The 22,727-nt window shown below is 38.3% G+C and overlaps 1 protein-coding gene across 1 annotated transcript; it reads right to left on the minus strand.

Moving 5' to 3' along the window:
* Positions 1 to 3,002: 3,002 nt before the first annotated feature.
* LOC137659793 (uncharacterized) lies at positions 3,003 to 5,908 on the minus strand. The gene is made up of 4 exons (XM_068394592.1): positions 5,795 to 5,908; positions 5,122 to 5,687; positions 4,251 to 4,941; positions 3,003 to 4,145 (listed from the first exon to the last, which is right to left on the minus strand). Exons 1-4 carry the CDS (start codon positions 5,906 to 5,908, stop codon positions 3,003 to 3,005), a joined length of 2,514 nt encoding a protein of 837 aa, XP_068250693.1.
* Positions 5,909 to 22,727: the final 16,819 nt, after the last annotated feature.

The following is a 22,727-nucleotide window of genomic DNA, read 5'->3' on the forward strand; positions in this document are numbered from 1 at the left end:
GGCATAAAACAATATATATATATATATATATATATATATATATATATATATATATATATATATATATATATATATATATATATATATATATATATATATATATATCCATGTGTATATATACATACATATATATATATATATATATATATATATATATATATATATATATATATATATATATATATATATATATATATATATATATATATATATATATATATATGTACATATAATACTATACATATACATATATATATATATATATATATATATATATATATATATATATATATATATATATATATATATATATATATATATATATATATATATATATATATATATATATATATATATATATATATATATATATATATATATATATATATATATATATATATATATATATATATATATATTTTTATAGATATATCTATATAAGAATATATATATATATATATATATATATATATATATATATATATATATATATATATATATATATATATATATATATATGATAAATTTTGCACATTTTTACGTGTTTTTTTCATATTCAAATAAGCCATATATATTTTTGATATATTAATGTCTGGATTCTCTTAACGACCTCGGGATCAGAGCCCCAGGCGAAATCACACAAAGACAAGAGCCTGGCTCCGGCCGGGAATCGAACCCTGGTCAGCAAGCTTATATAGACAGTGACTAACCCACTTGGCCACGAAGAAAGATAAAAGTCAATGACAATTCTACTGTACTTATACTTGTTGAATTCAGGTATTTTGTACTTAGAATTGAAATCAACCCATCTTCACCATCGTAGCTAATTGGTAGTTTGTTACTTGGCATTCAATTAATGATAAATTTTGCACATTTTTACGTGTTATTTTCATATTCAAATAAGCCATATATATTTTTGATATATTAATGTCTGGATTCTCTTAACGACCTCGGGATCAGAGCCCCAGGCGAAATCACACAAAGACAAGAGCTTGGCTCCGGCCGGGAATCGAACCCTGGTCGGCAAGCTTATATAGACAGTGACTACCCCACTTGGCCACGAAGAAAGATAAAAGTCAATGACAATTCTACTATACTTATACCTGTCGAATTCAGGTATTTTGTACTTAGAATTGAAATCAACCCATCTTCACCATCGTAGCTAATTGGTAGTTTGTTACTTGGCATTCAATTAATGATAAATTTTGCACATTTTTACGTGTTTTTTCATATTCAAATAAGCCATATATATTTTTGATATATTAATGTCTGGATTCTCTTAACGACCTCGGGATCAGAGCCCCAGGCAAAATCACACAAAGACAAGAGCTGATAAGGGATGTGATAAGGAAGGGATGGGAGGTTGGGTAAGGATATTGAGAATCTCAAAATCACACACCTTACCTTTAGTAAAAGGACTCTGGTCCCTCCCGTATGGAGGATATGTAAACAGAGGTCCTGCCTCCCTGATGTCTTGAGGGTGAAGAGAGGAGATGTTATCCTCATGGAGGCTGGGTCACGAAGAAAGATCCCCAGTTTTCCCTGGGTAGATTCAATCCCACTTGGCCCCCAATTGGGGGTGGTAGGGGGGAATTGGCCTGACCGCTGTCCTATTGGTCAGGCTTGGTCACGTGCTGCTATATCCTTCACATCTCGCCTCCCTCTTTCTCCTGGGACCTCGATGTTGTCAATTGACTCGTAAAAGGTTGCTGAAAATTAGATCTCAAGGGGAGTAGACTGGTATAGGAAGGTTGGGGGGTGGGTGAGACTCTGTTTACTGTCCCAAAACTCGGGGCCGGCCAACAAAGTCCTTGCTGGTGGGGTCTTTATTTGGTAGAGGGGTGGCGAAATGACCGCCATTACTAACAGCCCCCCATTTTAGCAGAGATTTTGTCCTAAAACAGGACAAGAACTCTGCAAGCAAGGTCTGAAGCCACTAGCCTTAATGACTCCTCCCTCAGTGAGTCTCACCACGATAATGAATTAATACTTAAGCTGCAACTAGAGTCATAATTTTACTTTAATTTGATGGTAAATTAACTTTAAGTACCATGTAGAAATAAGTATGCTGGCTGTGAGGCAGCAACTGAAAAATTTAAAAAAATGCAAAATTGAAAATTAAAATGCAAAAATGGTTAAAGTTAAGTGACCTAGTGCAGTGGTAGGCATAAAGTTAAAAAAAAAATTAACATATATGCAAAAAGATAAAATAAATACATAAAAATAAATCAAATACAAATAATGATGCCAAGATGGCTCCTCGAATTTATCTACCTGGGGAGACACCAAGGCCAATTAATATTTTTTCATACAAACTAGATTTACCTACTGACTATGACTACAGGCTAGGGACATGGCACTGTGCCCTGAGCACTAATGTCTGGAGAGGACATCTGCTATTTTATTATCTGTGCCTTTTATGTGCTAGACCTTCCAATTGTAGTCTTGGAGGTCCGTGCACCACCTCATGAGTCTCTTATTTTTATTTCGGAACTGCGTCAAGTAAGTCAGAGGGTTATGGTCCGTTAGGAGTGTGAGTGGGAACTTATGGTCAGCATGATATGATTCGAAATGCTTCAGTGATAAGACCATGCCTAAGACCTCTTTCTCAATAGTACTGTACCTAGTTTGAGCAGGGTTCAGTTTCTTTGAGAAGTATGTAATAGGGTGTTGGACTTGATCTTCCTCCTGCAGGAGGACAGCTCCCACCCCCATGTCACTGGCATCCACAGCGAGAGCAAAAGGTTTAGTGTAGTCTGGTGCACGGAGCACGGGACGGCTCATTAAAATGCCTTTTAGGTGGTCATAGGCCGCCCGGCATTCATCCGTACAGAAGAACTGCCTTTTTCCTTTGAACAAGTCTGTGATGGGAGCGGCTACCTGAGAAAAGTTTGGCACAAACCTCCGGAAGTACTGTACCATCCCCAGGAATCATTGGGCTTCCTTCTTAGTTCTAGGGTAGGACATCTCTTGTATTGCACGGATATTTGCATATTTGGGCATTATTTTCCCCCTCCTACTTGGTGGCCCAGGTATGTAATCTCAGTCCCGCCAAACGTGCATTTTTTGAGGTTGATGACCAAATTTGCCTTTTGGAGGGCCCTCAGCACCTTCCCTAGAGTTAGGAGGTGTGCTTCCCAGGTCTTGGAGAAATTGACGATGTCATCTAAGTAGACCACACAGTTGGAAATCCCCGCTAGTACCTTGTTCATGAGTCTCTGAAAGCAGCTGGGTGCGTTCCGAAGACCAAAAGACATCACCCAACACTGGTAAAGTCCATCTCGGGCTATGAATGCGGTCAGTGGCCGCGACTCCTCTGCTAGTGGTACCTGCCAGTAGCCCTTTTCTAGGTCGATCTTACTTAGATAAGGGGATTCACCTAAGCTCTCCAAGCAATCCTCAATGCGAGGGAGTGGGTAGGACTCAGGTTTTGTCACCGCATTCAATTTGCAGAAATCTATACATAGCCTATCCCCTCCTCCCTCTTTTGGCACTAGCACCACCGGTGATGCCCATGGACTTTCACTTTCCCCAATGAGACCTAAGCTGAGCTGCAACTTTATCTGTTCCGACACCCTTTCAGCCTGTTGGGGGTTTAACCGATAATAATACTGGCGGGTCGGACACGTTCCTGGGACCAAGTCAATCTTGTGTTCTAATAGTTGGGTGTGACCCAGTGTGTCTCGCACTACCTGTGGGTGCTGTAGCAGGAGGTTCTTGACAACACCCCTCTTAACAGTGTCCAAAGCAGGAGTGACCAGCTTAAAGTTGGCCAGAACCTCGGAGTTGCTCTCGGGTGAGTGGATCTGGGTAACAGTACCCACCACATTCGCCCTTTGTTGATAGGGCTTAAGCAGCTTGATATGGAGCCACTTGGCTCGTCTTATGTCGCAATCCACTAGGTAATTTAATTTACCCTTCTTCCCAATATTCTTGTGAGGGCCCGTAAATTTTGTGCTTAACGGTCTCTGTTCTCCTGGGCGGAGAACCAGAACTTGGTCTCCCACTTCAAAACTTCGATCCTGTGCTTCACGACCTACGTGATATTTTGTGATGCCCTGTACCTTCGCCTCGGAAGCCTTGGCAATTTCCCAGGCAGTTCGTAACTTAGCCTGTATCTCTGGCAGCTCTTCCACCCAGGAGGCCTTGGAGGAGTCCTCCCAAGCTTCATAGAGTATGTCAAGTGGCCCACATGTGGAGTGAGCGTACAGCAACTCAAAAGGACTTTATCCTGTTGTTTCTGAGCGTGCCTGGTGGACGGCGAACAGAGCATAAGGCAAGTTCTCCTCCCAATCCGAAGAGCCAGCCTCCCTTAACTTCGGCAAGACTCTTTTTAGCGTTTGGTGGGAGCGTTCCACGAGTCCTTGGCTCTCTGGATGATATGCAGTAGAGGTCTGGTGGTGGACACCATGGTACTCCATTGCTGCCTTAAACTCTCTTGTCATGAAGTGAGAGCCCTTATCCGACTGGACTGTGGCTGGAAACACAAACCTACAAAAAAAATGTGTCAGTCCTCTGACAGCATGACTGGCATTGGCGCACCTGGTCGGTACAGCTTTGAGGTAGCGCGTGAACCGATCAATCATGGTTAATAAGAAATGATTTCCACGCTTACTACGGGGCAGGGGACCCACATAGTCCACTAGTACATCATGGAAGGGGATACCTGCAGATGGAATGGGTTGGAGAGGAGCCCTCGGCACCACCTGGTTTGGGTTACCAGCAACTTGGCACGGATGGCAGGAAGCTACGCAAGCCTTAACACTCTTTTTTAATCCCGGCCAGAAGAAACGAGGCTGGATCAGGTGGGTAGTGTGTTTCACACCAAAGTGTCCTCCCAATCCCTCATGAGCCATACGTAGCACCGCCAAGCGGAGATTACGGGGAACAACTACTTGCCGGCGAAGGGATTCTGCAGGATCGTGAGGGCCTCGGGTGACTCTGAAGAGTACCCCTTACTTCAGCAGGAAATTCTCCTTTGAGAGGTTAATTATCTCTGCTTCGTCTGAATAAGCAACTTCCCTGTAGGTTTTCAGTGTCTCGTCTAACAACTGAGATTTGATAAGCTCCGTCCGACACCCGAGGTCCTCTGGGGTAATGGACGCTTCTCCCTCAGACTACCCCGAGACCACTGGGCTAGTATTTGAGCTAGCTTCATTCCCTGTGGTGGTGAGCAGCATCGCTCCTTCCGAATAGGTTTCCGGGGTACGAGGCTCAGACTCATTGCTATAGGAGGAAGGTTCTCGCGCCACCTCACTTAGCCAAGGTACTTCTCCAAGGTCAATGTCAGCTAGCCATTTGTCTTCTTCAGGAGGGGCGTTCTCAGTCCCGGGCTCCGGGTCGACTGCTTTTATGCACCTGAGGGGCACGCGCTGTATGCCTCTTAGGAGGTCTTGTCCCAAGAGCAAGTCATAGCCTTCATGCCCGAGATCGCTCACTACCCCTAGCCTGCACCTTTTGCTGAGCTGGGGCGTGGTCACTCTCATCTCCACAGTAGGAAGATCCTTAGTTACTCCTTCGATCCAACGGACCGTCATGCGATTTTCCTGCTGAAATTCGGCACCGATAGGCACCTGGTGCCATAAGATTAGTGAAATGTCTGCACCAGTATCCTGTAATGCTCTGACCGACTGCGGAGAGCCGTCTCCTTCAGGCAGAGCTACTGTGATCTCCCAACAGCAGGCTGTCTTTTGGGAGCTTCACGGATAGAGATTGAGAGGGCAGCTGGAGAAGAGGCTGAGGATTTGCTGGGACATAGTGAGTAGTTCTTAGTGTGTCTGTAGCACTTACATACCTCGCAGTATACACTGGCATAGTTCGGCTTCGCCACCTTAACCTTGGGCTTATTCTTCTGCTTCGTGGACTTAGTTGACTGACCGGATAGCTTCAGCCGACAGTTTGCTTCCATGTGGTTAGATCTCCTGCAATGGCCACACTTGGAAGGGGAGATTGGATATTGCCGGGGCTTAGACTTACCCGATGGGACTGTGCTGGGGGGCCCCAAGTTGAACCGGACTAGCTCGTACTCATCCGCCTACTCGCAGCATGCTCTAAATGTGGCTGGATTTTTCTCAGAGATGTAAATTGAGAGCGCCTGTGGGGCGTTCCTGTGTAAGTCCTCGATTTTGAAGAGCTCTAAGAGGTTGTGGTAAGTAGTGAACTTTGCAACCTCAACCCAAAGGGTGTTGAGCCTATCCTTCTGAAAACCCCAATCAGACCAAGATGTCGTGGGGGACTTGGTGAGCCCACGCCACAGACAGCGCCAATTTTCCGGACTTAGTTTATAGGCCTCAATCAAGGCCTTCCTGACGGCCTCAAAATTACCCTGTTTATCGGCGGGGAGAGCAGCATGAGCATTCTTCCCTTTCCCAGCCATATGCTTTGACAGTAGAAGGGTCTTCATATCCTCCGCTACGGCACACGTCTGAAACACGGACTACACCTTATTTAGCCACCTCACAGGATCCTTGTTGTCCCACATAGGAATGAGTGTGTGGACAGGCATGGAGGGGAAGCTTTGGCCATTTTGAGTGCCGCTGGGGTGAGGACTGTTTAGCCGTGCTAGCTGGATATCCTGTTCACACATCTTCAATTCATGCTCTCGCTCTCTCTCTCTCTCAAACTCTTCCTGCTCGACCTTCCTTCGGGCATTGACCCCACTCACAAACTCCCACACATAGCCTTGTAATGCCTCTCCTTCGTAACCTTGTCGCTCTGCCCGGGCCACAAAGTCTTGAAACTCAGCAGCAATCATTTTGCTAATTTTATGGGTGAACCTCTATGCTAGACAAAACAAAATGGAATCACAACTATAGGTGACCCTCTATGCTAAAAAAAATAAACTGGAATCACAACTATACAGTAGGTGACCCTCTAGGCTAGTCAGGAAAAAATAAGATCACAACTATGGGTGACACTATGCTAGACGAAAAAAAAAATGGAATCACAACAATGTGTGAATCTCTATGCTAGTCATAAGAAATGGAATCCCAACAATAGTTGAATCTCTATGCTAGTCTTAAGAAAATGGAATCACAACAATGGGTGAATCTCTATCCTAGTCATTAAAAATGGAATCACAACTATGGGTGAATCTCTATGCTAGTCATAAAAAGAAATGGAATCACAACAATGGGTGAATCTCTATGCTAGTCATATAAAATGGAATCACAACAATGGGTGAATCTCTATGCTAGTCATATAAAATGGAATCACAACAATGGGTGAATCTCTATGCTAGTCATAAAAAGAAATGGAATCACAGCAATGGGTGAATCTCTATGCTAGTCATATAAAAATGGAATCACAACAATGAATGACCCTCTATGCTAGTCATAAATAAATGGAATCACAACAATGAATGACCCTCTATGCTAGTCATAAATAAATGGAATCACAACAATGAATGACCCTCTATGCTAGTCATAAATAAATGGAATCACAACAATAGATGACCCTCTATGCTAGTCATAAATAAATGGAATCACAACAATGAATGATCCTCTGCTAGTCATAAATAAATGGAATCACAACAATGAATGACCCTCTATGCTAGTCATAAATGAATGGATTTGTAAAAATGTGTGGGTGCGTTCTTGCAACACCACTACTTGCAACTCTGTGACTTTAAAGCGAAGTTTGTATTTATACTTAAAGTATGATAAATTAAATAAAACAAACCATGTCACTGAGTTTGCTTAATTCTTCGTTAAGAACATCAACCCCTTTACATACTTTCCCCTTAATAAAAAAAAAATGAGTTTAAGAAATTACACTTCCCAAATATTTTATCTAAATGATACTATACCCTGACTGAAAAAAATTAAATTGAATGTGATATCATAAGTCACTTATTTTTAGGTTAACAATATTACACAATCCTACGAAAATTATTCCTTTCAAAAATGTACATGAAAATAATATCCCACGAGAAGTATTAAATGAAATTAAATAGCCTTACTGTCAATAGAAAAATCGAAATAAGGAACGCCATGTGTTCTTACCGTTACCAACACAGGAATTAGGCCTCACTGGAAATTAACACGTGTTTTAGTGTATCACGTTTGTTGTCCTAAAATCTCGTAAATTTCACTTCACTTTTTTTTTAAAAACATAAAATAATACATTCACGTAATGCACAATATATTTAATAAATGAGAAATTTTAACCACTTTGATAATAAGCACTCAGAAAAAAAACAGAACACAAATTGTTCTCACGCGGTTGGCTATCCCGCTAAACAATAGGACTAAAATCTACCACGTGGTTTTCAAAACAAAAGGGTTCCCGGTGCAAACACACGCACTAGTAAACACAAAACTTTAACAATGAGAATAGAATGCTTTTGCTGTTTTCTTCCACGGTTCCAACTCCAGTGATTATATAATTTATTTGAAATGAAATTGAGGTTCGTCAATTGCTAAAGACAGAAAAGGGGGGAATTGGACTTTTAATAAAATTAATTTGAAATTACTGTCTTAGCAAATCCTGTCATCTGGTCGCCAATTAGGTTACAGGCCACTGGTTCGAGTCCGGCCTTGCTTAAGGACTCAAGGGCCATAACAAAAAAATAACAATGGAAAAGGTCGCCAGTCAGCAATAATACAAGGAATACTGACAAATATATGTATTTACAATTATATTCAATAAAAAATAATAAACGAAATGGGAGCACTACAGATGATTATATTTTGGTTTAAGCCACGAGGAGCTTCGAACGGAGTTTGGTGGACCGTGGATGAAACTCCAGCACAGCAACCACGTTCCCTGGAAAGGGGATGAATTGAATTATTAACAGCGCACTTACTGCTACCGGCTGGGAACACGATGAAATCGTGTGGTTAAAACCTTTAAACAAATTAACTGAAAATGCAAAGCTTTGGGATTTAAACGTTACACATGGAAATCAACACTGTCACAGGGTGAATTAGTTAAGATTAGGACTAAACGGCACACGTGGTCTGGGTATAGGGGATAGGATACAAGGTTCAGTGGGTAGGATTTCTTTAAAGGATAAGGAAAAAATGGGATGTGATAAGGAAGGGATGGGAGGTTTGGTAAGGATATTGAGAATCTCAGAATCAGACACCTTACCTTTAGTAAAAGGACTCTGGTCCCTCCCGTATGGAGGATATGTAGACAGAGGTCCTGCCTCCCTGATGTCTTGAGGGTGAAGAGGGGAGATGTTATCCTCATGGAGGCTGGGTCACGAAGAAAGATCCCCAGTTATCCCTGGGTAGATTCAACCCCACTTGGCCCCCAATTGGGGGTGGTAGGGGGGAATTGGCCTGACCGCTGTCCTATTGGTCAGGCTTGGTCACGTGCTCCTATATCCTTCACATCTTTCCTCCCTCCTTCGCCTGGGACCTCGATGTTGTCACGTGACTCGTAAAAGGTGGCTAAAAATGAGATCTCAAGGGGAGTAGACTGGTATAGGATGGTTGGGGGGTGGGTGAGACTCTGGGTAGGGTCTCAAAACTTGTGGCCGGCCAACGAAGTCCTTGCTGGAGGGGTCTTTCTTTGGTAGAGGGGTGGCGAAATGACCGCCATTACTAACAATATATATATATATATATATATATATATATATATATATATATATATATATATATATATATATATATATATATATATATATATATATATATATATATATATATATGACGACTGGGGAATGACGTAAACTTCCGAGCTCAAAAACTCATTAATTTTTTTTACATTAATCTGGTACACATGGGAATACTTTTGAACTCTGAAAATATCACGCAATTCTTCGAATTTAATATATATGAATATGAATATCTTAAAGTTTCTTAAAATTACAATAAAAGAAAATGGGGTAAATTACAAATCTTAAATCAAAGACAATTTTTTAAATTTTAGAGTTAGTAGTTCCCTAGATAATTTTCTTAATAATTGACGTTTCCACTCAATAAAGCCGATATGCATTTCGATGACTTTGCTGCTTGCATGATTATACCTAATAATCAAAGAAGCACTTATGATACTTTGCTAGGCAATACACTCCAACCGGAGATAGTTTGCCATATATTTATAATATATATATATATATATATATATATATATATATATATATATATATATATATATATATATATATATATATATATATATATATATATATATACGTATATATATACATGCATATATATATATATATATATATATATATATATATATATATATATATATATATATATATATATATATATATATATATATATATATATATATATATATATATATATATATATATATATATATATATATATATATATATATATATATATATATATATATATATCAATATTTGATTTGATATGATGAATATTTGATTTATTACCCCTGTTAGCATGGGATATTATCTGTCAACTACTTAATTTCCTTCTCTCTCTCTCTCTCTCTCTCTCTCTCTCTCTCTCTCTCTCTCTCTCTCTCTCTCTCTCTCTCTCTCTCTCTTACCAGTTTTACACTAAGCATACGTCCATCCAGTCGTGTTTCTTATTGCTTCTTATTTCCAAATCTTTTCAGTTACTTCAGGATCTCGTCAAAATATGACATTTCTCTACCTTGATTCTTCTTCTTCTCTTTTCCTCTTTTTAACTTCCCACCAACATTATTACCAACTTCTTTTCCTTTCCATTAACAGCTCTTCATTAACGTTTGAACTGCTAATTTTACTGCTATAATTGGTCACACTGGATTAGGCTTCGGAGTCTTAATTCACAGTCGTTCCTTGTAACTTTGAATTCAGTGTGATTTCATTTTTAATTATTATTCTTAGACTGCAAATTTCATGAAATACACGTTATATAATAAATACCTTAAATTTTCTCTTACTTTCTGAAATGTCTTAGGTTTCTTCGTCCCAAGTATAATCCATGGTGACTTTAAAAACTTTTTTCTAATTTCACACATCTTAGTTCTTCGCTATAAAAATCTTCATACCGTTTCCCAAACTTTTATGACTGTTAAATCTCTACCTGACTATGCCCTCCAACTCTCACACACAATGGCACTAGGAAAAATAGAGAAAGTGGGGCTGGTGAAATATCCGAAGGTTGAATAAAGACTTTGAAAATCTGCTATACCTTTTGGAAAGGAATCGAATTCCCTCCGGCAACTCAGTTAAGGCTTTCAGAGGAACAGTTTCCTTTACCGTTGCTGCTTTTATGCCGGAGTAAAAGACCATTTTCCTGAGACTCCACCCACTTTTTTTGACGACACTCACGTCTTTAGGCAATAATCCTGGAGGGTTTGTGAATAGTCAACCAATTTGATCCACCAAACAGTCATCTTACAAAGGTTTCAGAATAGATTGAGCTTCTCTGGCCCATTGATAGATCGACTGAAATTCTATATTCCAGAACATTACTTAAACAATGTCACCCTTTTAGCCCAAACAGTCTCTCAATTCATATTCAATTTTGCACCCAAACACTATCAAATAGATTTCTTCAATTTACGACTAATGTGTCAAATGAAAGTCTAATATTTACACATAATGGGTCTAATTGAGTTTGGCATTTTACATCAAAGGTGTCAAATCAAGCTCAAATAATTTGACAATTTTTTATTCAAATTGATTAAAACTATAAAGGTGACCAAGGCTGGGGTGCTTTAAAAGATTTATTTTGTCTTTAACAAATAAATGCACTAAATATTCATGAACAAGAAAAAACTAAAATAATCCTGATGAATAAGTTATTCTGTAATACTTAAAAAAAAAAAAAAACGGAAATTGATTGAGTTTAGCTACTGAAGATCATTATCAGAAGCATGGGGTTGGAGTCGTTTTGAATGAAGAGAATGTTGTATAAAAATTGGTTTTATTATTTGCTTGAAAAAAGTTCAAACACTGACTCATGTGATCTTTATCATCATTAAATGTTACTGGTAACGAGCAGAACAAATAACTCAGACATGTCCTTCCACTTACATATTCTTATGGTATTTCTATGACAGTACACCCATAAACTTTCTAATGTCATCCTTTCATCGTCTTTTTTTTTATTACCCTGCTTCTTTTGCAATCTAGACAGACTCATTCTCCTATATAATTATATCTATCTATCTATCTATCTATCTATCTATATATATATATATATATATATATATATATATATATATATATATATATATATATATATATATATATATATATATATATATATGTATATATATATATATATATATATATATATATATATATATATATATCTATATATATACATATATATACACATACACATAAACTTTATATATATATATATATATATATATATATATATATATATATATATATATATATATACATATATATATATATATATATATATATATATATATATATATATATATATATATATATATACATACATATGTATATGTATATGTATATATATATATATATATATATATATATATATATATATATATATGTATATATATACATAACATATATATATGTATATATATATATATATATATATATATATACATATATATATAATATATATATATATATATATATATATATATATATATACATGTATATATAATACTATATATATATACATATATCCATACATATATATATATATATATATATATATATATATATATATATACATATATATATATATATATATATATATATATATATATATATATATATATATATATATATATATATATATATATATATATATATATATATATATATATATATATATATATATATATATATATATATATACATATATATATATCTATGTATGTGTATATATATATATATATTATATATATATATATATATATATATATATATATATATATATATATATATATATATATATATATATATATATATATATATATATATATTTATATATATATATATATATATATATAAATATATATACATATAGATATATCTATATATCCTGTTTTCCTGAGGCTAAACTAACTAGTTTAGCTTTTTGATCTCGTGAGATTAAAGCTCTGTTGATGGACCTTGATGCTTATGGAGGTGTAGACCCAAATGGTATTTTTCCTTAGTTTTTTTATAAAGACAGCAGATTTCTTAGCTCCAAATTTATCTGTTATTTTGTGCAAGTTAGCAAGAAGAGGAGCTTTTAGCACTAGTTGGAGAATTGGTAATTTTATTCCTCTATATAAATGTGTTTGTGGTAGCTCAAGTCCCACTGATTACCGCCCAATTTCCATAACTCCCATATTATCTAAAGTTTTTGAACGTCTTCTGGCAAAACGTCTTATTAGGTTTTCTGAAGGTAATCATCTACTCCCTAGTTAGCAATTTGGTTTTCGTAAAGGCCTTGGAGCATGTGATGCCCTTCTTACAATCTCCAATGCAATACAGAAATCCCTTGATTGTGGTCGGGAAGTTCGTATGATTGGCCTTAATTTTAGTGCTGCCTTTGACCGTGTTAATCATGAGGCCCTTGTTTTCAAACTGAAACAGTTGGGAGTAGGTGGGTCGTTTCTTAGCATTATTATTGATTTTTTAAGTAATAGATCTCAAAGAGTTGTTGTTGATGGGCACCATAGTGATTATAGGAATGTGATATCCGGTGTTCCACAGGGTAGTGTTCTTGGCCCATTACTTTTCATACTATATACACATGACATGTGGTTTGGCCTAGAAAACAAGCTTGTTGCATATGCAGATGATGCTACTCTCTTTGCATCAATTCCATCCCCTGAATGTAGATCTAGGGTTGGTGAATCCCTTAATAGAGATTTAGCTAGAATTAGTGCATGGTGCAAATTATGGGGTATGAAGTTGAATCCTAACAAAACTCAAAGTATGATTGTAAGTAGGTCAAGGACGGTGGCTCCTCAACATCCGGATCCCAGTATTGATAATGTTTCTTTCAATATGTATGACTCTTTCAAAATTTTAGGTGTGATTCTCGACAGTAAATTTACTTTTGAGAAACATATAAGGTCTGTGTCTTCTTCAATTGCACAAAAAATAGGCTTATTGAGAAAGTCTTTCAAGATTTTCGGTGATCAATCTATTCTGAAGAAGTGTTTTAATTCTTTCATTCTACCTGTCTGGTCTTCAGCTGCTGATTCTCATCTTAATTTGTTGGACAGAAACTTACGGTCTATTAAATTTCTTATTCCTGATCTAGATATTAATCTCTGGCATCGTCGTTCAATTAGTTCATTATGCATGTTGCATAAGATTTTTCATAACTCTGACCATCCTTTACATTCAGATCTCCCTGGACAATTCTATCCTGTTCGTAATACTAGGCAGGCAGTTAATTCTAATAGCCAGGACTTCTCCATCACGAGGCTCAATACTACGCAGTACTCTAGAAGTTTTATTCCAGCTGTTACCAAGTTGTGGAATGATCTTCCTAATCGGGTGGTTGAATCAGTAGAACTTCAAAAGTTCAAAGTTGGAGCAAATGCCTTTTTGTTGACCAGGCGGACTTGAGTCTTTTATAGTTTATTTATGACATATTTGTTTTTGATGTTGTTAATAGTTTATATATGACATGTCTGTTTTGACGTTGTTACTGTTTTTAGAATGATTTATTGTTAATTTGTTCTCTTCATTTATTTATTTCCTTATTTCCTTTCCTCACTGGGCTATTGTTCCTTGTTGGAGCCCCTGGGCCTATAGCATCTTGCTTTTCCAACTAGGATTGTAGCTTGGATAGTAATAATAATATATATATATATATATATATATATATATATATATATATATATATATATATATATATATATATATATATATATAAATATATTTGTATATAAATTTATATATATATATATATATATATATATATATATATATATATATATATATAACTTTATATATAATTATAGATATATCTATATATGAATATGCATATATATATATATATATATATATATATATATATATATATATATATATATATATGATATAAATATATATATATATATATATATATATATATATGATATAAATATATATATATATATATATATATATATATATATATATATTGATATAAATATATATATATATATATATATATACATATATATATATATATATATATGTATATATATATATATTCATGTGTATATATACATATATATATATATATATATATATATATATATATATATATATATTTAAAATATTTATATATACATGTATATATATGTATATATACATATATATACAGTACATATACATATATATGTATATATATATTAATATATATATATATATATATATATATATATATATATATATATATATATATATATACATATATATATATATATATATATATATATATATATATATATATATGTTCGTGTGTGTGTTTATTTACTTATATATATATATATATATATATATATATATATATATATATGCATATATAAATATATATATATATATATATATATATATATATATATATATATATATACATATATATATATATATATATATATATAAATATATATATATATATATATATATATATATATATATATATATATATATATATATATATATATATATATATATATATATTTATATATATATATATATATATATATATATATATATATATATATATATATATATATATATATATATATATATATATATATATATATATATATATATATGTTATGGGCCACTGGTTCAAGTCCGGCCTTGCTTAAGGGACTCAGGGGCCATAAAAAATAACAACGAAAAAGGTCGCCAGTCAGCAATATTACAAGGTATACTGACGAATATATGTATTTACAATAATATTCAACAAAAATTGTTAAACAAAAGGAGAGCACAACAGATAATTATATTTTGGTTTAAGCCGAGAGGAGCTTCGAATGGAGTTTGGTGGACCGTGGATGAAACTCCAGCATAGCAACCACGTTCCCTGGAAAGGGGATAAATTGAATTATTAACAGCGCACTTACTTCTACCGGCTGGGAACACGATGAATTCGTGTGGTTAAAACCTTTAAGCAAGTTAACTGAAAATGCAAAGCTTAGGAATTTAAACGTTACACATGGTAATCAACACTGTCACAGGGTGAATTATTTATGACTAGGACTAAACGGCACACGTGGTCTGGGTATAGGGGATAGGATACAAGGTTCAGTGGGTAGGATAAGGAAAAAAAATGGGATGTGATAAGGAAGGGATGGGAGGTTGGGTAAGGATATTGAGAATATTAAAATCAGACACCTTACCTTTAGTAAAAGGACTTGGGTCCCTCCCGTATGGAGGATATATAGACAGAGGTCCTGCCTCCCTGATGTCTTTAGGGTGAAGAGAGGAGATGTTATCCTCAAGGAGGCTGGGTCACGAAGAAAGATCCCCAGTTTCCCCTGGGTAGATTCAACCCCACTTGGCCCACAATTGGGGTGGTAGGGGGGAATTGGCCTGACCGCTGTCCTATTGGTCAGGCTTGGTCACGTGCTGCTATATCCTTCACATCTCGCCTCCCTCCTTCTCCTGGGACCTCGATGTTGTCACGTGACTCGTAAAAGGTTGCTGAAAATGAGATCTCAAGGAGAGTAGACTGGTATAGGAAGGTTGGGGGGTGGGTTAGACTGTTTACTGTCCCAAAACTCGTGGCCGGCCGACGAAGTCCTTGCTGGTGGGGTCTTTGTTTGGTAGAGTGGTGGCAAAATGACCGCCATTTCTAACAGCCCCCATTTTAGCAGAGATTTTGTCCTAAAACAGGACAAGAACTCTGCAAGCAAGGTCTGAAGCCACTAGCCTTAATGACTCCTCCCTCAGTGAGTCTCACCACGATAATGAATTAATACTTAAGCTGCAACTAGAGTCATAATTTTACTTTAATTTGATGGTAAATTAACCATGTAGAAATAAGTATGCTGGCTGTGAGGCAGCAACTGTAAAATTAAAAAAAATGCAAAATTAAAAATTAAAATGCAAAAATGGTTAAAGTTAAGTGACCTAGTGCAGTGGTAGGCATAAAATTAAAAAAAAAGTTACATATATGCAAAAAGATAAAATAAATACATAAAAATAAATTAAATGCAAATAATGATGCCAAGATGGCTCCTCAAGTTTATCTACCTGGGGAGACACCAAGGCCAATTAATATTTTTTCATACAAACTAGATTTACCTACTGACTATGACTACAGGCTAGGGACATGGCACTGTGCCCTGAGCACTAATGTCTGGAGAGGACATCTGCTATTTTATTATCTGTGCCTCTTATGTGCTCGACTTTCCAATTGTAGTCTTGGAGGTCCATTCACCACCTCATGAGTCTCTTATTCTTATTTCGGAACTGCGTCAAGTAAGTCAGAGGGTTATGGTCCGTTAGGACTGTAAGTGGGAACTCATGGTCAGCATGATATGATTCGAAATGCTTCAGTGACAAGACCATGCCTAAGACCTCTTTCTCAATAGTACTGTACCTAGTTTGAGCAGGTTTCAGTTTCTTTGAGAAGTATGTAATAGGGTGTTGGACTTGATGTTTCTCCTGCAGGAGGACACCTCCCACCCCTATGTCACTGGCATCCACGGCGAGAGCAAAAGATTTACTGTAGTCTGGTGCACAGAGCACGGAACAGCTCATTAAAATGCCTTTTAGGTGGTCATAGGCCGCCCGGCATTCATCCGTACAGAAGAACTGCCTTTTTCCTTTGAACAAGTCTTTGATGGGAGCGGCTACATGAGAAAAGTTTGGCACAAACATCCGGAAGTACTGTACCATCCCCAGGAATCATTGGGCTTCCTTCTTAGTTCTAGGGTAGGACATCTCTTGTATTGCACGGATATTTGCATATTTGGGCATTATTTTCCCCCTCCTACTTGGTGGCCCAGGTAGGTAATCTCAGTCCTGCCAAACGTGCATTTTTTGAGGTTGATGACCAAATTTGCCTTTTGGAGGGCCCTCAGCACCTTCCCTAGAGTTAGGAGGTGTTCTTCCCAGTTCTTGGAGAAAATGACGATGTCATCTAAGTAGACCACACAGTTGGAAATCCCCGCTAGTACCTTGTTCATGAGTCTCTGGAAGCAGCTGGGTGCATTCCGAAGACCAAAAGACATCACCCGACACTGGTAAAGTCCATCTCGGGTTATGAATGCGATCAGTGGCCGCGACTCCTCTGCTAGTGGTACCTGCCAGTAGCCCTTTTCTAGGTCGATCTTACTTAGATAAGGGGATTCACCTAAGCTCTCCAAGCAATCCTCGATGCGAGGAGTGGGTAGGACTCAGGTTTTGTCACCGCATTCAATTTGCAGAAATCTATACATAGCCTATCACCTCCTCCCTCTTTTGGCACTAGCACCACCGGTGATGCCCATGGACTTTCACTTTCCCCAATGAGATCTAAGCTGAGCTGCAACTTTATCTGTTCCGACACCCTTTCAGCCTGTTGGGGGTTTAACCGATAATAATTCTGGCGGATCGGACACGTTCCTGGGACCAAGTCAATCTTGTGTTCTAATAGTTGGGTGTGACCCAGTGTGTCTCGCACTACCTGTGGGTGCTGTAGCAGGAGGTTCTTGACAACACCCCTCTTAACAGTGTCCAAAGCAGGAGTGACCAGCTTAAAGTTGGCCAGAACCTCGGAGTTGCTCTCGGGTGAGTGGATCTGGGTAACAGTACCCACCACATTCGCCCTTTGTTGATAGGGCTTAAGCAGCTTGATATGGAGCCCCTTGGCTCGTCCTATGTCGCAATCCACTAGGTAATTTAATATACCCTTCTTCCCAAGATTCTTGTGAGGGCCCGTAAATTTTGTGCTTAACGGTCTCTGTTCTCCTGGGCGGAGAACCAGAACTTGGTCTCCCACTTCAAAACTTCGATCCTGGGCTTCACGATCTACGTGACTTTTTGTGATGCCCTGTACCTTCGCCTCGGAAGCCTTGGCAATTTCCCAGGCAGTTCGTAACTTAGCCTGTATCTCTGGCAGCTCTTCCATCCAGGAGGCCTTGGAGGAGTCCTCCCAAGCTTCATAGAGTATATCAAGTGGCCCACATGTGGAGTGAGCGTACAGCAACTCAAAAGGACTTTATCCTGTGGTTTCTGAGCGTGCCTGGCGGACGGCGAACAGAGCATAAGGCAAGTTCTCCTCCCAATCCGAAGAGCCAGCCTCCCCTAACTTCGTCAAGACTGTTTTTAGCGTTTGGTGGGAGCGCTCCACGAGTCCTTGGCTCTCTGGATGATATGCAGTAGAGGTCTGGTGGTGGACACCATGGTACTCCATTGCTGCCTTAAACTCTCTTGTCATGAAGTGAGAGCCCTTGTCCGACTGGACTGTGGCTGGGAACACAAACCTACAAAAAAAATGTGTCAGTCCTCTGACAGCATGACTGGCATTGGCGCACCTGGTCGGTACAGCTTCGAGGTAGCGCGTGAACCGATCAATCATGGTAATAAGAAACGATTTCCACGCTTACTACGGGGCAGGGGACCCACATAATCCACTAGTATATCATGGAAGGGGATACCTGCAGATGGAATGGGTTGGAGAGGAGCCCTCGGCACCACCTGGTTTGGGTTACCAGCAACTTGGCACGGATGGCAGGAAGCTACGTAAGCCTTAACCCTCTTTTGCAATCCCGGCCAGAAGAAATGAGGCTGGATCAGGTGGGTAGTGCGTTTCACACCAAAGTGTCCTCCCAATCACTCATGAGCCATACGTAGCACCGCCATGCGGAGATTACGGGGAACAACACCTTGCCGGCGAAGGGCTTCTGCAGGATCGTGAGGGCCTCGGGTGACTCTGAAGAGTACCCCTTACTTCAGCAGGAAATTCTCCTTTGAGAGGTTAATTATCTCTGCTTCGTCTGAGTAATCAACTTCCCTGTAGGTTTTCAGTGTCTCGTCTAACAACTGAGATTTGATAAGCTCCGTCCGACTCCTGAGGTCCTCTGGGGTAATGGACGCTTCTCCCTCAGACTCCCCCGAGACCACTGGGCTAGTATTTGGGTTAGCTTCATTCCCTGTGGTGGTGAGCAGCATCGCTCCTTCTGAATAGGCTTCCGGGGTACGAGGCTCAGACTCATTGCAATAGGAGGAAGGCTCTTGCGCCACCTCACTTAGCCAAGGTACTTCTCCAAGGTCAATGTCAGCTAGCCATTTGTCTTCTTCAGGAGGGGCGTTCTCAGTCCCGGGCTCCGGGTCGACTGCTTTTATGCACATGAGGGGCACGTGCTGTATGCCTCTTAGGAGGTCTTGTCCCAAGAGCAAGTCATAGCCTTCATGCCCTAGATCACTCACTACCCCTAGCCTGCACCTTTTGCTGAGCTGGGGCGTGGTCACTCTCATCTCCACAGTAGGAAGATCCTTAGTGACTCCTTCGATCCAACGGATGTCATGCGATTGTCCTGCTGAAATTTGGCACCGATAGGCACCTGGTGCCATAAGATTAGTGAAACGTCTGCACCAGTATCCTGTAATGCTCTGACCGACTGCGGAGAGCCGTCTCCTTCAGGCAGAGCTACTGTGATCTCCCCAACAGCGGGCTGTCTTTTGGGAGCTTCACGGATAGAGATTGAGAGGGCAGCTGGAGAAGAGGCTGAGGATTTTCTGGGACATAGTGCATACTTCTTTGTGTGTCTGTAGCACTTACATTCCTCGCAGTATACACTGGCATAGTTCGGCTTCGCAACCTTAACCTTGGGCTTATTCTTCTACTTTTTGGACTTAGTTGACTGACCGGATAGCTTCAGCCAACAGTTGGCTTCCATGTGGTTAGATCTCCTGCAATGGCCACACTTGGAAGGGGAGATTGGATATTGCCGGGGCTTAGACTTACCCGATGGGACTGTGCTGGGGGGCCCCAAGTTGAACCGGACTAGCTCGTACTCATCAGCATACTCGCAGCATGCTCTAAACGTGGCTGGATTTTTCTCAGAGATGTAAATTGAGAGCGCCGTTGGGGCGTTCCTGTGGAAGTCCTCAATTTTGAAGAGCTCTAAGAGGTTGTGGTAAGTAGTGAACTTTGCAACCTCGACCCAAAGGGTGTTGAGCCTATCCTTCTGAAAACCCCAATCAGACCAAGATGTCGTGGGGGACTTGGTGAGCGCACGCCACTGACAGCGCCAATTTTCCGGACTTCCTGACGGCCTCAAAATTACCCTGTTTATCGGCGGGGAGAGCAGCATGAGCATTCTTCCCTTTCCCGCCATATGCTTTGACAGTAGTAGGGCCTTCATATCCTCCGCTACGGCACACGTCTGAAACACGGACTCCACCTCATTTAGCCACCTCACAGGATCCTTGTCGTCCCACTGAAAAATGAGTGTGTGGACAGGCATGGAGGGGAAGCTTTGGCCATTTTTGAGTGCCGCTGGGGTGAGGACTGTTTAGCCGTGCTAGCTGGATATCCTGTTCACGTATCTTCAATTCATGCTCTCGCTCTCTCTCTCTCTCAAACTCTTCCGGCTCGACCTTCCTCCGGGCATTGACCACACTCAAAAGCTCCTGCACATAGCCTTGCAATGCCTCTCCTTCGTAACCTTGTCGCTCTGCCAGGGCCACAAAGTCTTGAAACTCCGCAGCAGTCATTTTGCTAATTTTATGGGTGAACCTCTATGCTAGACAAAACAAAATGGAATCACAACTATAGGTGACCCTCTATGATAGAAAAAATAAACTGGAATCACAACTATACAGTAGGTGACCCTCTAGGCTAGTCAGGAAAAAATAAGATCACAACTATGGTGACACTATGCTAGACGAAAAAAAAAATGGAATCACAACAATGGGTGAATCTCTATGCTAGTCATAAGAAATCGAATCCCAACAATGGGTGAATCTCTATGCTAGTCATAAAAAAATGGAATCACAACAATGGGTGAATCTCTATCCTAGTCATAAAAAATGGAATCACAACAATGGGTGAATCTCTATGCTAGTCATAAAAAGAAATGGAATCACAACAATGGGTGAATCTCTATGCTAGTCATATAAAATGGAATCACAACAATGGGTGAATCTCTATGCTAGTCATATAAAATGGAATCCCAACAATGGGTGAATCTCTATGCTAGTCATAAAAAGAAATGGAATCATAGCAATGGGTGAATCTCTATGCTAGTCATATAAAAATGGAATCACAACAATGAATGACCCTCTATGCTAGTCATAAATAAATGGAATCACAACAATGAATGACCCTCTATGCTAGTCATAAATAAATGGAATCACAACAATGAATGACCCTCTATGCTAGTCATAAATAAATGGAATCACAACAATAAATGACCCTCTATGCTAGTCATAAATAAATTGAATCACAACAATGAATGATCCTCTGCTAGTCATAAATAAATGGAATCACAACAATGAATGACCCTCTATGCTAGTCATAAATAAATGGATTTGTAAAAATGTGTGGGTGCGTTCTTGCAATACCACTACTTGCAACTCTGTGACTTTAAAGCGAAGTTTGTATTTATACTTAAAGTATAATAGATTAAATAAAACAAACAATGTCTTTGAGTTTGCTTAATTCTTCGTTAAGAACATCAACCCCTTTACATACTTTCCCTTTAATAAAAAAAGAATGAGTTTAAGAAATTATACTTCCCAAATATTTTATCTAAATGATCCTATACCCTGACTGAAAAAAAATTAGATTGAATGTGATATCATAAGTCACTTATTTTTAGGTTAACAATATTACACAATCCTACGAAAATTATTCCTTTAAAAAATGTAC

Source organism: Palaemon carinicauda, chromosome 20 (assembly GCF_036898095.1).
Source record: "Palaemon carinicauda isolate YSFRI2023 chromosome 20, ASM3689809v2, whole genome shotgun sequence".
In the NCBI taxonomy this organism is placed as follows: Eukaryota; Metazoa; Arthropoda; class Malacostraca; order Decapoda; family Palaemonidae; genus Palaemon; species Palaemon carinicauda.